This window comes from Mauremys reevesii, linkage group 13 (genome assembly GCF_016161935.1).
Source record: "Mauremys reevesii isolate NIE-2019 linkage group 13, ASM1616193v1, whole genome shotgun sequence".
Lineage (NCBI taxonomy): Eukaryota > Metazoa > Chordata > Testudines > Geoemydidae > Mauremys > Mauremys reevesii.
This window is the reverse complement of record NC_052635.1, coordinates 6315413-6332154: the sequence shown is the minus strand read 5'-3', so window position 1 is coordinate 6332154 and position 16742 is coordinate 6315413. Positions and strand designations below refer to the sequence as shown.

At 64.2% G+C, this 16742-nt stretch overlaps 1 protein-coding gene across 1 annotated transcript; it reads left to right on the top strand.

Moving 5' to 3' along the window:
- Positions 1 to 1466: 1466 nt before the first annotated feature.
- On the top strand, positions 1467 to 16023 carry NFATC4 (nuclear factor of activated T cells 4). The gene is made up of 12 exons (XM_039499270.1): positions 1467 to 1591; positions 2653 to 2782; positions 3499 to 3761; positions 6658 to 7588; positions 8765 to 8927; positions 10515 to 10714; positions 12181 to 12353; positions 12615 to 12755; positions 13022 to 13077; positions 13754 to 13880; positions 14185 to 14730; positions 15016 to 16023. The coding sequence occupies exons 3-12, from the start codon at positions 3665 to 3667 to the stop codon at positions 15081 to 15083; spliced, it is 2502 nt and encodes an 833-aa protein (XP_039355204.1). The 5' UTR covers positions 1467 to 1591; positions 2653 to 2782; positions 3499 to 3664; the 3' UTR covers positions 15084 to 16023.
- The last annotated feature ends 719 nt before the right edge of the window (positions 16024 to 16742 follow it).

The following is a 16742-nucleotide window of genomic DNA, read 5'->3' as shown; positions in this document are numbered from 1 at the left end:
TATAATGGGCACTAGGGGCAGCACAGGGTGGGGGTGGGGAAGGCGGCTGTACTGTATAAGGGGCACTAGGGGCAGCAGAGGGTGGGGGTGGGGAAGGGGTGGCTATACTGTATAATGGACACTAGGGGGCAGCAGAGGGTGGGGGTGGGGGAAGGGGCGGCTGTACTGTATAATGGGCATTAGGGGCATCAGAGGGTGGGGGTGGGGGAAGGGGCGGCTGTACTGTATAATTGGCATTAGGGGCATCAGAGGGTGTGGGGTGGGGAAGGGGCGGCTGTGCTGTATAATGGGCACTAGGGGCAGCAGAGGGTGGGGTGGGAAGGGCGGCTGTGCTGTATAATGGGCACTAGGGGGCAGCAGAAGGTCGGGGTGGGGAAGGGCGGCTGTGCTGTATAATGGGCACTAGGGGCAGCAGAGGGTGGGGTGGGAAAGGGCGGCTGTACTGCATAATGGGCACTAGGGGCAGCAGAGGGTGGGGCGGGAAGGGGCGGCTGTGCTGTATAATGGGCACTAGGGGCAGCAGAGAGTGGGGTGGGGAAGGGGCGGCTGTGCTGTATAATGGGCACTAGGGGGCAGCAGAGGGTGGGGGGGGGGGAGGGGCGGCTGTACTGTATAATGGGCACTAGGGGGCAGCAGAGGGTGTGGCGGGGAAGGGGCGGCTGTACTGTATAATGGGCACTAGGGGCAGCAGAGGGTGGGGTGGGAAGGGGCGGCTGTGCTGTATAATGGGCACTAGGGGGCAGCAGAGGGTGGGGTGGGGAGGGTGGCTGTACTGTATAATGGACACTAGGGGCAGCAGAGGGTGGGGTTGGGGAGGGGCGGCGGTGCTGTATAATGGGCACGAGGGGGCAGCAGAGGGTGGAGGCGGGGAAGGGGCGGCTGTGCTGTATAATGGGCACTAGGGGGCAGCAGAAGGTAGAGGTGGGGAAGGGGCGGCTGTACTGTATAATGGGCACTAGGGGGCAGCAGAGGGTGGGGGCGGGGAAGGGGCGACTGTACTGTATAATGGGCACTAGGGGCAGCAGAGGGTGGGGGTGGGGAAGGGGCGGCTGTGCTGTATAATGGGAACTAGGGGGCAGCAGAGGGTGGGGGTGGGGAAGGGGCGGCTGTGCTGTATATTGGGCACTAGGGGGCAGCAGAGGTGGGGTGGGGAAGGGGCGGCTGTGCGGGATATTGGGCACTAGGGGGCAGCAGAGGGTAGAGGGGGGGGAGGGGCGGCTGTACTGTATATTGGGCACTGTGGAGGTGCAGGTGCTGATAACTCCATACAGGGCTGTGGGGGGGAGGGAGAGTTTGTCACTCTGCCCCCTGCTGGCCGCGTAGGACCTACGTTGGGAGGTGACATTCTGAGGCTGAGATTTGGCCTTTCGGTTCCTTTCCCCTTTTGTTTCTTTCTCTAACACCCTGGGGAGGCGGACGGGCTGGTGCGGGGGGGCTGGGAACCCGGCCCGGTGGGGGCGGGGGGTCTCCGCAGTCTCGGGTCAGAGTCCAGCTCTCAGGGGTGTTATTTCTATTGGAGAGCGGAGCCAGACCCACGTCAATGGGACACAGACATGGGGAAGGGCTGGGGGAGTGCGATCAGCTGGTGGCGGTAAAGGAACTGGGGGAGGGGAGGGTTCGGGGGCTGCAGGGAAATGGGGGCTTGGGGCCACTGGATTAGAGAGGGTTAGTCAGAGGAGAGAGGCTGGGGAGGGGGCTAGAGGGGGGGGCAGGAAGGGAGCCTGAGAGGGGAAGTGAGAGACCCTGGTGGTGGGGGCTGGAGTAGGGATTTGGGGAGGGGTCAGAAAGAGAAACGGGGGGGGAGGGGCCTGACTAGACAGGGTTTGGTGAGAGGGGGGGGGGGCTCAGGGGGGGGGTGGGGGGGAGAGGCTGGGGACAGGCTGGGTGGGGGAAGGGGGTGGGGTGGGGGCAGGCAGAGGAGGAGAGGGGGGCTCAGGTCGGGTTCGGGTTCAGAGGGGGAGAGGGGGGGGGGGGGGTTTGGCGAGACGCCGGGGGGCAGCTGTGGAGTGGGGAGCAGAACGGGCAGGGGAGGGGGGTGGGGATCTCTGGCCCCGGGGGGTCGGTGGGGTTCAAGGGCAGCACTGCCCCCCCCCCAGCTGGGGACAAGGCCTTTGAGACCCCCAGGGGCCCCGGCCGGCCGAGACACTGGGATAGCGATTCCGGCTGGGTCCGGGCCCCGACGTTTGGCCCCAGCCCCGCCCCCCCCCGCTTGGCCTGGTTTCCATTAGTTTAATGAGAACAAGGGAGACCAGGGCTGCTCTGGATTTTCTTAACCACGTCACTTACTCGCTGGGCATGAAATAGGGAACCTGGAAACATTAACCCCTGCAGGGGCTGCGGGTCACTGGCAGGGCTGGGCTAGCAGGGGCTGCAGGTCGGGAGTGAGGGGCACCGGCAGGGCTGGGGGGGCAGGGGCTGCGGGTCGGGAGTGAGGGGCACTGGCAGGGCTGGGCTAGCAGGGGCTGCGGGTCCGGAGTGAGGGGCACCGGCAGGGCTGGGGGGGGCAGGGGCAGTGGGTCGGGAGTGAGGGGCACTGGCAGGGCTGGGGGGGGGCAGGGGGCTGCGGGTCAGGAGTGAGGGGCACCGGCAGGGCTGGGTGGGGAGGGGACCCTCCTAGGGCACAGGTCCTTCCATAGCGCCCTCTGTTTCCAGGTGCAGCGAGCCCAGTCCAGTTGCAATGGGGAAGCCACTCCCAGTTTTCCAAGCAGCCCGCCCCGAGGGCTGCACAGGCTACGGGTGACTTGGCCACCGCCCCTCTTTGAACTGCTTCACCCAGCCACAGGTCAGAGCAGAAACCAGGACCGGACTCCTGCACTGAACAGGAATGGGTTGAAGAGACGGGCCAGAAATCAGCCAGTTGCTGACCCGGGGGCTGGATCGCAGATGGCGCCGCTAGAGGGGAAAGGACCCATTCTCCGCTCCCTGAGCCAGCCAGTCACCAGCGCCCCCAGAGGGGAAATGCCCCATTCCCCACCCTCTTGAACCAGCCAGTCCCTGCCCTGGGGCAGGCTCGGAGCTGGCGCCCCCTCGGGGTGAAAGGGACAATTCCTCACCCCCCTGAGCCAGCCAGTCCCTGCCCTGGGGTCGGAACGGAGACGGAGTCCCCTAGAGGGGAAATGTTTCCATCGCATTTGGCTTCTCCTTCCCTTTTCAAAATCAGACTCTGTCTCTTTAAACCTCCATCTGGGGGAGACCCGACCCAATGCATTCTACCGGCGGAGGGCGGGGCTCCGCGGGCAGCCATCCAATCGGCACGGGGCGGGTTGTTCCATCCGGAGGGAGACGGGGAAGTGGGACGGAGGGACGACAGGAATGGATCTATTATTTTTCCAGCTTTAATAGGTTTGTGGGCGGGGCCTTAAGCATGACAGGCTGAGAGGGCGGGGCTGGGACCAATCACAGAAGGGCGGGAGTGGGGGCGGGGCTTGGAGGGGGAATGTGGGCGGAGCTTGGGGGAAAGTTTGGGACAACTTTTTTTTTGTGGACGTTATAATAAAGGTCGAAAAATTGAGGCGAGGGAAGGAGGGAGAGGAGGAGAGGGAGGAAGATCTTGCCCCCACCGGTGGAATAAGGGGGTGAAGGTTTATTGGGGTGCCCCCTAGGACCCCTCATATATCCCACCCAATTGGGGGACACCCCCCCCGCAGTCCATCCAGCCTCTCCCATGGGGGCGGCCAGCTGCGAAGACGAGGATCTGGAATTCAAGCTGATATTTGGAGAAGAGGAGAAGGACCCTCCGGGAATGGGGGTGTCGCTGGAAGGTGAGGGTTGGGGGGGCTGCTCTTAAAGGGCCAGCGTGGGCTGGGAGGGAGCATTAAAGGGCCAGCGGGATTTCTGCTCTTCCCTGGCTGGAGGAGGATGGAAAGTTTTGCCCTATTAAGGATGAGGGGGAAGGGAGGGGGGATCAGTTTCCACACACACACCCTTCTGGTTGCTCACGTTATGGGAAGAGCAGCTCCCTGGTATGGATGCTGAGGGCCTGGCAAGTGGCATGGGGTGGCCTCTCTGCCGGTCCCAGCCCCGGGGCCATTCTGCCAGGGCACTGCTATAGGGAAGCTCACAGCACACAGAGTACCCCCTATTCCCCCTCCAGCTGGGGCACTGCTCTGGGAAAGCTCGCAGCCCCAGAGTACCCCCCATGACCCCTCCAGCTGGGGCACTGCTCTGGGGACGCTCACAGCCCTGAAACAGCCCAGCCATGGGGGGTGGGAAGAGAATTCCCTCCGGGTGTCTATCCATCAGGTTCCCATGCTCTCCAACCCCCTCCTCCTACATACACACACAGAGATCCCCCCAGGCTGTGGGGAACATGGCGGTCTGTCCCCCACCCCCTCCGTCTGTCTGTCCAGCGCACAGTTTTAACTAGCGCCTTCAGACTCGTACTCTCCCCCCCCATTCCTGGCACTGTGCCCCACGTTCCCATGGCGACCCAGGCCCTGCCAGCAGAGGCCAGTGCGCCTTTAATTGGGTTCATGTGTCTGCCCCTTCCCATCCCAGGCCAGGCTGCCCCACTCCACAGGGTGGGGGCGAGGCTCAGGCCCCAGAGCTGGTGCCCAGTTTATGAGGTTTCCAGATCCTGATCATTGGAGGGGGGGAGCTGCAGCCCCCTGACCCCAGCCCCTCCCAGCAGGGGGCGGTGGGAGGGGCTCCCAGCTACTCCAGTCCCAGCAGGGGGCGCTGTGGGGAGTGGAGCAGGAGGGCCGGCTTTGGGGGGAGCTCCTAGCTACTCCAGTCCCAGCAGGGGGCGCTGTGGGGAGTGGAGCAGGAGGGCTGGCTTTGGGGGGAGCTCCTAGCTACTCCAGTCCCAGCAGGGGGCGCTGTGGGGAGTGGAGCAGGAGGGCCGGCTTTGGGGGGAGCTCCTAGCTACTCCAGTCCCAGCAGGGGGCGCTGTGGGGAGTGGAGCAGGAGGGCCGGCTTTGGGAGCTCCAGCTACTCCAGTCCCAGCAGGGGCGCTGTGGAGTGGAGCAGGAGGGGGATGCGGGAGCTCTAGCGGCTCCAGTCCCAGCAGGGGCGCTGTGGGAGTGGAGCAGGATGCGGGAGCTCCAGCGGCTCCAGTCCCAGCAGGGCGCTGTGGGAGTGGAGCAGGAGGGAGCTCCAGCGGCTCCAGCCCCAGCAGGGGGCGCTGTGGGATGCGGGGAGCTCCAGCGGCTCTAGCCCCAGCAGGGGGCGCTGTGGGGAGTGGGATGCGGGGAGCTCTAGCGGCTCCAGCCCCAGCAGGGGGCGCTGTGGGGAGTGGGATGCGGGGAGCTCCAGCGGCTCCAGCCCCAGCAGGGGGCGCTGTGGGATGCAGGGAGCTCCAGCGGCTCCAGCCCCAGCAGGGGGCGCTGTGGGGAGTGGGATGCGGGGCGCTCCAGTGGCTCCAGCCCCAGCAGGGGGCGCTGTGGGGAGTGGGATGCGGGGAGCTCCAGCCCCAGCAGGGGGCGCTGTGGGATGCAGGGAGCTCCAGCGGCTCCAGCCCCAGCAGGGGGTGCTGTGGGGAGTGGGATGCGGGGAGCTCCAGCCCCAGCAGGGGGCGCTGTGGGGAGTGGGATGCGGGGAGCTCCAGCCCCAGCAGGGGGCGCTGTGGGGACTGGGATGCGGGGAGCTCCAGCCCCAGCAGGGGGCGCTGTGGGGAGTGGGATGCGGAGAGCTCCAGCCCCAGCAGGGGGCGCTGTGGGGTGCAGGGGGAGCTCTCAGGCAGCCCAGCCTCACAGCTGTTGGGGTTCTAGCGTTGCTGGACACATGGCTGGGGGCTGGGGCGATGGGCTCTGACATCACAGCACCGGAACCCCTCCCCCGGCCAAGGGCCCACCCGAGGAAAGGGGCAGAGACGGGGCCTTAAATGAGAAGCAGGTGTGTTTTGGAGCTGGAAGTTGGGTTGAGATCACGTTGCTTTGTCTCTCTCCAAATATTTGTGTTTTCGTGGGAAGGCAGCTTTCCTGCCGGTGGTTTTCAGCACAGACGTTTCTACCCGCAAGATTCCTGGCCCTCTTATCCAGGCCCCATGGAAATGCCACAGCCCCAGGCAGGACGGGAACCTGGCGTCCTCCGGGATGCAGCCTTCTGCCCTTTGTGCTATGGCAAAAGTGGGGGGACAGGGGTCACTGCTGCTGGGATAGGGCTTTGTGGTGTGATAAACTGTGTTGCTGCTGCCCCCTACTGGAGAGAGACAGACAGACCCAGGGCCGCCCAGAGGATTGAGGGGGCCTGTAGCAAAGCGGGGGAGCTGCGGCGCTTGTACTCACCCCGGCGGCGGTCCGGGTCTTCAGCGGCAGGGGGCCCTTCAGTCGCTCCATGTCTTCGGCAGCACTGAAGGGCCCCCCACTGCCAAAATGCCACCAAAGACCCGGAGCGACTAAAGGGCCCCCCGCCACTGAAATGCTGCCGAAGACCCAGACCACTGTCGGGCCAGGGCTCGTGGGGCCCCTGCGGGGCCCAGGGCCTGTGGCAAATTGCCCCACTTGCCCCCCCTGGGTGGCCCTCAACACCACAACATACTACTGCTGGTTTGCGAGGGTGTGTCAGAGAGAGATAACAATCTACTACTGCTGTGTGGGTGTCCCTGCTGCCCCCTGGTGGAGAGGATGAGCCCTGCTGTGTGTGTCTGCTTCCCCCTGGTGGATAGGAGGAGCCCTTCCACCATCCCATATCCATCTCTCCTCCTCTCTCCCCCCACAGACCTCGACGCTGAAGACCTACCTCCGTGTTGCATCCTGGCCCTGGATGACCCACCAGCCTATGCCTCCCCGCTAGGCATCCCCTGCCCACCCCGCCTGGGCGGGGGCCCCCGGGCTGGCATGCACTCCCCCCCGCCCCGCCCAGCACGGGATGACACCTTCGAGAGCCAGCCGGCGCGGTGGGTGCGCCTGGGGGCCGATGCCCGCGTCCTGGAGTGCCCCAGCATCCAGATCACCACCATCTCGCCTGGCGCCGACTGGGATTGCTCCCCACGTGACTACCTGCCCCTGGAAGCCTACGGTGGCTACCGGGAGGCCCCTCCGGCCTCTGGCTTCTTCACCCCCAGCCCCGCCAGCAGTGGCAGTGCCTCCCCCTGGAGCTTCTTCTCGGACGATGACGGGGCGGGCGGTGACGATGTGGAGCGGGAGCTGAACGAAGCTGCCGCCCGCTTCGCCCTCAGTTCCCCCTGCGGCTCGCCCAAGCCCTGGGCCGGGCTGGAGGAGCCCTGGGGGCTGTACCCTGCTGGGCGGGGGGCCGAGGACGGCTGGGTGGCCCTGGCACCCCGTCCAGCCTCACCCTGCGGCAAGCGGCGCTACTCCAGCTCGGAGACCCACTCCTCGGCCTCGCCCTGCCTCTCCCGCCGCGGCAGCCTGGGCGAGGAGGGGGGCGGGGAGGGGGCGGAGGGGGTGGGCGGGGAGGGGCCGCCCTACGAGGCTGCCGGGCAGCGCCCCCCAGCTGAGAGCATCCCGCAGAAGGCCCGCAAGACCTCCACCGAGCAGACAGTGGCGCTGACGCGGAAGGAGGAGGGGTGCTGCAATGGTGACGACGGGGGGTTTGGGGCGGCCCGTAAGGACGGGATGGACTATCTGGCTGTGCCCTCCCCGCTGGGCTGGTCCAAGGCCAGGATCGGGGGCCACAGCCCCATCTTCAGGTACCAGCTACTAATGGACCCCTGCCCCCAGCAGTGGGGCCAGTGCCCCCTAGAGGGGAAAGGCCCCATTTCCCACCGCCACCCCCCTGCACCAGCCAGTCCCTGCCCTGGAGCTGGATCAGAACTGGCACCCCCTAGAGGGGAAAGGCCCCATCCCCCACTCCCCACCCTGGGCCAGGATCACAGCCAGCGCCCCCTAGAGGGGAAAGGCCTCGTGCCCCATTCCCCACCCCCCTGCGCTAGCCAGGCCCATATTGCCAGCTGCTCCCTGGGCTGCAGCTGCGGCTGGCAGCGGTTCCACTGTATAATAACAAGCTGTCAAGCTGGCCCTGCGGCGGACGGGCCAGTGTCTCCTGTTACAGATCCCAGGCCCCTGCTCAGCACGCACGGTGGCAGCTGCCGTAAACACGGCTCCTGGCGGCACCGCACCTTCCCTCTTAAGGTAAACCCCAGGCTGCTGCAGCCTGGGCTGCGTAGGGGGCGCCCCCTAGGGAGGCCCTGTGGCACAGCGCCCCCTAGCACTGGGGGCGGGGAGAGCCCCCACTACTGAGCCCCCAGCCCCATTCCCTGCAGCACAGTGTCCCCTGCTGCGCCACCCTAGACCTACCCCCTGCCCCTACAACACAGCCTGCCCCCAGCACTGACAGTGAGGGGAGGATGCCCCCTACTGAGCCCCCAATCTTATTCTTTGCAGTACAATGTCCCCTGCCCCCCCCAGCAACATGGCACCCCATAGCGCTGCATTGGGGCCAGCATTGACAGTGAGGGGAGAGCACCCGCTTACTGAGCCCCTGCAGCACTGGGGCCAGCACTTACGGGGGAGGGGGAGCCCCAAACCCTATTCCCTGCAGCACAGCGCCCCCTAGTGCTGCACTGGGGCATTGGGGCCAGCACTAACTGCAGGGGAAGAGTGCTTGCTACTGAGTCCTGGCCCTAGTCCCTATGGTGTGGCGCCCCCTAGTGCTGCATGGGGGTGAGCACTGATTGTGGGAAGAGAGTGCCCCCTATTGAGCCCCCAGCCCTATTCCCTGCAGCATGGCGCCCCCTAGTGCCAGCACTGATGGTTAGGGCAGAGCACCCCCTGCCGACACCCCCCCCCACACCCACTTCCTGCAGCACGGTGCCTCCTAGAGGCCAAGGTGCCACCCAGGACACCTGTCTTCTTCTCTGCCCTAGGTCGTCCGCTCTGCCTCCCTTAGACTGGCCCTTGCCCAGCCAGTATGAACAATACGAGCTGAAGATCGAAGTCCAGCCCCGGACCCACCACCGGGCCCATTACGAGACCGAGGGCAGCCGGGGGGCCGTGAAGGCCGCCCCGGGGGGTCACCCCGTGGTGAAGGTACCTGAGCTGCCTTGGAGGCATCCCTGGATTTTCCCCTGGTTAGCCCCATCTCCAGGCTTCCCCAGTGCCCCCCACGCTTGGGGGAGACAGGGCTTGGATCCCCCAACCTGTGACCACAAGTTTCTCATGAATATGGATGGGGGCGTGGGTGGTTACGGAGCATCGGGTGACACGGCAGGTGGGTCCCAGAGATGGGGGGAGCAGGATGGGGGCAAAAGAGACAGGAAGGGTGGGGACAGCGGCTTCCTCGGCCTTCCTTTGCTATCACCCTTCTCCGCTCACTCTGCCGCCTTCGCCTTTTCGTTTGCTTCTGCTCCGCTCCTGGCACTGCTCTGGCTGGGTCCCACTGGGCCAGCCTGCCTGGGGCTCTGTGTCACAGTGGCTCTGCGGGGGGAGGGCTGGAGGGGGTCACATCCCCCTCTCATTGCACGCCCCCCCTCCCCTGTGCCGGCTGGAGCTGCGAGGAGGTGGGGGGGTGGGAGTGCACATGATAGGGTGCCCTTTCCCACGCTCCAGACCAGGGACAGGCCGCGCATGCGTGTGTGTGCACAGCCACACACTTACACACAGCAGGCCTCAGCCCTTCCAGCAGGGGGCAGCAGGAACACACACACACACACACACGCTTAATTTGTGAAGGGCAGAATATGCAAAAGAGAAACAGAGCGTGTGGGGGAGGATGAAGGGTTGAGGGGATGGGGTGTGGGGGGGACTCTGGGTGGAAGGAAGGGGTTGTTAGAGAAGGAGCTCTGGGCACTGAAGGCGTTGGAGGGGAGTGGTTTGGGGGGCTTCAGGGGTGGAGGGTTGGAGGATGAAGGGTTTTAGGGGGAGTGGAGGGAGTTTTGGGGGGCTGGAGGGGGAGGGAGACCCCCCATTATCCTGGAACCCCTCCCCAGTCAGCACCTCTCATCTCAGACTCAGGGGGGAGGTTGCCCCATGATCCCCCCCCAGAACATTCCATTTCACCCAGGTCTGTGGGGGGGAAAGGATTTTTTCCCCTTGTTTCTGTTCCAGCCCAAATCGAGTCCAGCTGTGCATCCCGCCCGCTGATTGGAAACAGCTGGGCGCGCCCTGGGGGAGACCACCAAACCGCTGGCGTCGCCCCACCCTGGCTGGGCTGGCGTCCAGACTCTGAGGGCTGCAGGGGGGACGAGGCACGCGATGGGGCTCTGAGAGAACCCAAGCTCCCTTAGGGGTGGGAAACTGAGTCATGGGGGGGTGGGGCTTTGCCTGGGATCTAGTCCAGGCATGGTCCTAGCCAGGAAAGCCAAATCCATTTCTGGACAGCAAAAGGAATCTGGTCCGGGTTCCCCCAGCCCCCTTCTCTATTCCCTATGGAGGGGGCACCTGGGGGTGTGTTCCCCGGCCCTCTTTCCCCATTCCCTGGGGGTTAATCCAGTCCAGGTTTCCCCAGCCCCCCTCCCTATTCTGCATGGGGAATCCAGGCCAGGATTTTCATGTCACCCTCCCATTCTTCTCCTTGGGAAATCCTGGCTGGTGGATCATGGGCTGAGCAGATCGGGGCCCTGATTCCTGACTGTCCTCCCACTTCTTCCCCTATCCCCCCTTCCCCCCCCCCGCAAGCTCCTAGGCTATGACGAGAAGCCACTGACCCTGCAGATGTTCATCGGCACGGCTGACGAGCGCAACCTGCGGCCTCATGCCTTCTACCAGGTGCACCGCATCACCGGCAAGATGGTGGCCACTGCCAGCTACGAGACCATCATTAGCAGCACCAAGGTGCTGGAGATGTCCCTGCTGCCCGAGAACAACATGGCGGCCAAGTGAGTTCCCTGGGGAGCCACTTCAAGGTTTTCTCCCCGTCCCAGGGCAGCGCCACCCAGAGTCCAATCCAGCGGGAGCAGGGATCCATTTACATGTTTTCTTCCCATCCCAGGGCAGCGCCACCCAAAGTCCAATCCAGTGGGAGCAGGGATCCATTTACAGGTTTTCTCCCCATCCCAGGGCAGTTCCACCCAGAGTCCAATCCAGCGGGAGCAGGGATCCATTTACAGGTTTTCTCCCCTTCCCAGGGCAGTGCCACCCAGAGTCCAATCCAGGAGGAGCAGGGATCCGCTTCTGAATTTTTTCCCCATCCCAGGGCAGTGCCACCCTGTGTCCGTTCTAGGGGGTGCAGGGATCTGCTTCTAGACACCATCCAGAATCCACGCCAATGGCAAAGGAATCCAATTCTGGTCTCCCCCACCCTATCCAGCGGCGTATTATCGCCTAGGCCAACAAGGCCTAGGCCTAGGGCAGCAAATTTGCAGGGGCGGAAAATTTGCTCATGACTCCTCCCCAACTCCGCCCCTTCCCCAAATCCCCTGCCCACCTCCTCCCCCAGGCGCGCCGTGCCTCCCTTCTCCCCCCTCCCTCCCAGGCTTGCTGCACGAAAGCGCTGGGAGGGAGGGAGAAGCGAGTAGCCGTGTGCTGGAGGAGGCAGAGCAGAGGTGAGCTGGGACCCGCGGACGCAGGGAGTAACCCCGGGGGTCCGGAAACCGCTCCGCACCCCAGCTCCCGCTCCCTGCCCCAGCTCACCTCCACTCCACCACTGCCATCCCCCGAGCGCGCCACAACTCCCTTTCTCCCCCCTCCCTCCCAGGCTTGCCGTGGGGAAGCAGAGGTGAGCTGGGGGGACAATTTTTTGAGGGCCTAGAGTTGCCAAATTTGTTAATCCGCCACTGACCCTATCTCATGAAGGTTGGACCAAGAGTCCATTGCAGGGACACAGGGGATCTGGTTCTGGGTCTTCGCCCCATTCCCAGGGGAGGCGGCATCCCGAAGTCTAATCCAGGGGACACAGAGATCCAGGCCCAGGTCTTCTTGTTCTCCAGCGAGTGGGAGGTGCCTCTAGAGATCCGTTCCAGGGGACAAAGGAATCCTACTCCCCATCTTCCTATCTCCGCAGGGGCTGCACAACCGAACCCATTCCAATGGGCACAGAGATCCACTGCCAGGCCTTGCCCTTCCCCCAAGGCTGTAGCCCAGAGTCCAGTCCTGGGAGGCAAGGGGTGGGCTGGGGGAATCCAGAAGCTACACCCCAAAGTACAATCCAGGGAGCTCTGGGACCCAGCTCTGGGGTTTCTCCCCTTCCTTGTGGACCTCACCCCACAGTCCAATCCAAACAACACAGGGACCCGGTTCTGGGCTTTCCAGGCCCAGGGGCAGGGGATGAGGTGGTACCAAGGGCCCCATTCCAGGCTATGTCCTGCCCCCCCAGGAGCCCCCTAACCCTGCCCCCCTTCCCCAGCATTGACTGCGCGGGGATCCTGAAGCTACGGAACTCGGACATCGAGCTGCGGAAGGGCGAGACCGACATCGGGCGCAAGAACACCCGGGTCCGGCTGGTGTTCAGGGTCCATGTCCCCCAGGGCAATGGGAAAGTCGTCTCCATCCAAGCCGCCTCCGTGCCCATCGAGTGCTGTGAGTGCCCAGTCACCAGGGGGTGCTGTGGGCTAGCCCAGGGCTATGGGGTGGGCGCCACCTACAAGCCCCGCTGGGGGCTGTGGTGGGTCAGCCCAGGGCTATGGGGTTGGTGTGACCTATGGGCCCCACTGGGGGGCACAGTGGGTCTAACTAGGACTATGTGCTCCATGCCCACTACAGGACCCACTAGAGGTCACCAGGGGGAGGGGAGGCGTCTGTCCGTGGGTCTGGGCGCTCACTGCTCTCTCCTGCCCCCAGCCCAGCGCTCGGCGCAGGAGCTCCCCCAGGTGGAGAGGTGCAGCCTCAGCGCAGGGTCGGGGCGCGGGGGCGAGGAGATGGTGCTGTCGGGCGCCAACTTCCTGCCTGACTCCAAGGTTGTCTTCATTGAGAGGGGTCCCGGTAAGTGTGAGCCCCACCCCCACCATCTCCTCCCTGCCCACTACACTTGGGGAGCCCCCTGGGATGCACAATCCCTCCCCACACCCCACTGGGACCCTCCCACTCCCATCTTCTCCACCATCCCTTCTGTGCCCCCTTGTGCCCAGGAGACTCCAGGCCCTACAATGCCCCCACTCCCTGCACGGGGCGAGATCCCTCCAGGATCCTCCCTTCCCCCTTGCTCCACCCCTCCATGGCCTCTCAGCCAATAACCTCTCTCCTTTCAGATGGGAAGCTCCAATGGGAGGAGGAGGCCTGTATCAACCGGCTCAAGAGCAACGAGGTGAGAAAATCCCAGAGTGGATCAGCCGTGGGGGAGCGGGATGGGGGACGGGGGAAGTCCCGGAGTGGATCAGCCCTGGGGGAGCGGGGTGGGGGACGGGGGAAGTCCCGGAGTGGATCAGCCCTGGGGGAGCGGAGTGGGGGATGGGGGAAGTCCCGGAGTGGATCAGCCCTGGGGGAGTGGGGTGGGGGACGGGGGAAGTCCTGGAGTGGATCAGCCCTGGGAGGCGGGGTGGGGACGGGGAAGTCCCGGAGTGGATCAGCCCTGGGGGAGCGGGGTGGGGACGGGGAAGTCCCGGAGTGGATCAGCCCTGGGAGCGGGATGGGGATGGGGAAGTCCCGGAGTGGATCAGCCCTGGGGAGTGGGATGGGGAAGTCCCGGAGTGGATCAGCCCTGGGGGGCGGGGTGGGGGAAGTCCCGGAGTGGATCAGCCCTGGGGGAGCGGAGTGGGGGATGGGGGAAGTCCCGGAGTGGATCAGCCCTGGGGGAGTGGGGTGGGGGACGGGGGAAGTCCTGGAGTGGATCAGCCCTGGGGGAATGGGGTGGGGTTGTTGTAAATCCTGGAGTAGATCCACCCTGGATCTGGATTCCTGGAACAGATTCCAAATTCCAGCCCCACCCAGGATGGGGGAATTTTGCTGCCCCCTCTCACCCGAATTCCCTCCCCCCCCTCCAGACCACGCTGACCCTCACAGTCCCAGAATACAGCAACCCGCAGGTGGCCCGGCCTGTCCAGGTCTATTTCTACGTCTCCAATGGGCGGCGGAAACGGAGCCCAACGCAGGCCTTTAAATACCTGCCCGGTGAGTGGCGGGGGGGAAGGGGAGGAGTTGTACAAGTTGGGAGAGTGGAACGAGCTGGGGGGAGGAGGAAGGAGAAGCGGTTGGGGGGGCAGCGATTGGAGGGGTGATTCCCACGTGACCTGATGGTTAGCTGGGGGGAGGGGACAAAGGTGGGAAATTGAGAAGGTCGGGGGGAGGGAGCGCGAGAAGAGGGACGGGGGACAAACAGTGCTGTCTCCCAGGGGGCGCTGTTGGATGGGAAGGATTTGGGGCAGTTCCCTTCCCCTCCCCCTCCTCTGACTCTCTCCCCTCCCTCTCCCCACAGTGATCTTCAAGGAGGAGCCACCCTCCTCCTCCCCACTCCGTGGCTTCCCCCCTGGCCCCTCCTCCCCAGTGCCCCCTTGTGGTCCCCCTTACCCCCCCGAGGGCCCCGGGGACATGGACATTTCCCCCAGTCGTCCCCACTTCCCCTGCTACCCTGATGACTCCCCCTACAGGGCTGGCTACTCCCCCTCCCCCACGGCCTTCGGGAGCCCCTCCCCATACCCTGATGGGCCTCCACTGCTCCCTTTGACACCCCCTTATCACCGCTGCCTGGCCACCGAGCCCCCCCGCCGCTACCCCCACACAGAGCAGTACGGGGGGACTGGGCTGACAGTGCCCCCCAACTTCCATCCGCTGGGCTACCGGTCCCCCCACTTCCAGGCCCCTGCCCAGCTCACCCCACCACCACTGTCGGACGGAGCCGGGCCCCACAACTGGGGGGAACCGGAGTCGGGGGAGACTGAGGAGGTGGAGAAACCCAGAGGCAGCGGATACCGGGTGGCTTTCCGTGACAGCCTGCCTGTCCAGGGGATCACGCTGGAGGAAGGTAATGGGACTTTTCCCTTCTAGGGGGCACCAGCTCCCAGACGGCTCTAGGGCAGGGGACTGGCTTGATCACAGGGTGTAGAATGGGATGCAGGGTCTTTCCCCTGTAGGGGGCGCTGGCCCTGATCCAGCCCCAGGGCGGGGGACAGCCTGGCTCAGGGGGCAGGGAATGGGACATGGGGCCTTTCCCCTGTAGGGGCGCTGGCTCTGATCCAGCCCCAGGGCGGGTGTCTGTCTGGCTCAGGCGGTTCCCCTCACTCTGTTTTCCCCTCTCTTTTTCTCCTAGTGACTGAGATCATCGGCCGGGACTTGAGTGACTTCCCGGAGCCGCTCCGTGAAGGCAGGGGGAGCTGAGACCCTGGCTGCTCCCGGATCCTTCCTGGCCTACCCAAGCTCTGTCCATCTCATTTCTGTTCATCCGTCTGTCCAAGCTCTCAGTCTGTCGATCACAGCTCCATCTGTCCGTCCGTCCTAGCTCTCTGTCCGTCTGTCCGTCCAAGCTCTCTGTCCATCAACCACACCTCCATCCATTCATCTGTCCAAGCTCTCTGTCCATTGATCACAGCTCCATCTGTCCGTCCGTCCTAGCTCTCTGTCTGTCCAAGCTTTCTGTCCCTCGATCACACCTCCAGTCATCCATCCATCCTAGTTCTCTGTCCATCTGTCCTAGCTCTCTGTCCGCCCATCCTAGTTCTCCATCCATCTGTCCATCTCTCTCTTTCTTTCTACATCAGGGAAGGATGACTCTGAAGTCCCCATCCCCCCCCCTTGTCTCCTCCCCCAAGCGCCCCTACCAACACAGCATATGCCAGCTGTGGGGTGAGGGGAGGCCCCAAGACTATATCACCCCTGTTCTCCACCTCCCCCCTGGAGCCATTTTCCTATGGTGCAAAAATACCCAACCAGGGGGAGGGGGCTATTTCTATCCCCTGTGCATGAGCCCACCCCCCCCCCATCAACTCAGCAATGGGGGAGGGGGGCAGATGTGGCTAACGGTGGGGAAGAGGAGGAGTTTGAGCCATCAGATTTTGCAGGGTATAGGAAACATCTCCCCCCCAGGGGTAAAATAATTCTCCACTAGAGTGGAGGAGGAGGTGCCTTCCCTAGATCTCCCCCCCACGCCATGGGGACAAGAAGGAGTTAATGACTACAATGGTATTGCTGTGGGGCCCGGCCAGAGGGGTAGCCCTGATTATATCCACTTTTATATTGTTTATTTTTCCCCTGACTTTTCCTTTTCTTTGAATCCTGGTTTGTTTTGTAATGAAATGAATTGATTAAAAAAACAGCTAAATACAATAAAAGTGCATCTGATTCGGGGGGGAGGGGGAGCGAAGGTGCAGAGTGGGCAAGTGGGGATGGGAGGGGGAGGAGAGGGGAGGGAAGGGAAGTCAGGGGGGTGGGAAGTGGAGGGGGGGAAGGGGAGGGGACAGTACGGCCCCCAGTGCCCATTATACAGTACAGCCGCCCCTTCCCCTCCCCCACCCTCTGCTGCCCCCTAGTGCCCATTATACAGTACAGCCACCCCTCCTCTCCCCCTCCCTCTGCTGCCCCCTAGTGCCCATTATACAGTACAGCCACCCCTCCCCTCCCCCTCCCTCTGCTGCCCCCTAGTGCCCATTATACAGTACAGCCGCCCCTTCCCGCCCCCACCCTCTGCTGCCCCTAGTGCCCATGAGACAGCACAGCCGCCCCTGCCCCCCCCCCACCTTCTGCGGCCCCCTAGTGCCCATTATACAGTCCAGCCGCCCCTTCCCCTCCCCCATCCTCTGCTGCCCCTAGTGCCCATTATAGAGTACAGCCGCCCCTTCCCGGCCCCCTCCCTCTGCTGCCCGCAATTGCCCATGATACAGTATAGCCGCACCTTCCCCACCCCACCCTCTGCTGCCCCTAGTGCCCATTATACAGTACAGCCGCCCCTTCCCACCCCACCCTCTGCTGCCCCTAGTGCCCATTATACAGTACAGCCGCCACTTCCCCCCTCACACTCTGCTGCTAGTGCCCATTATACAG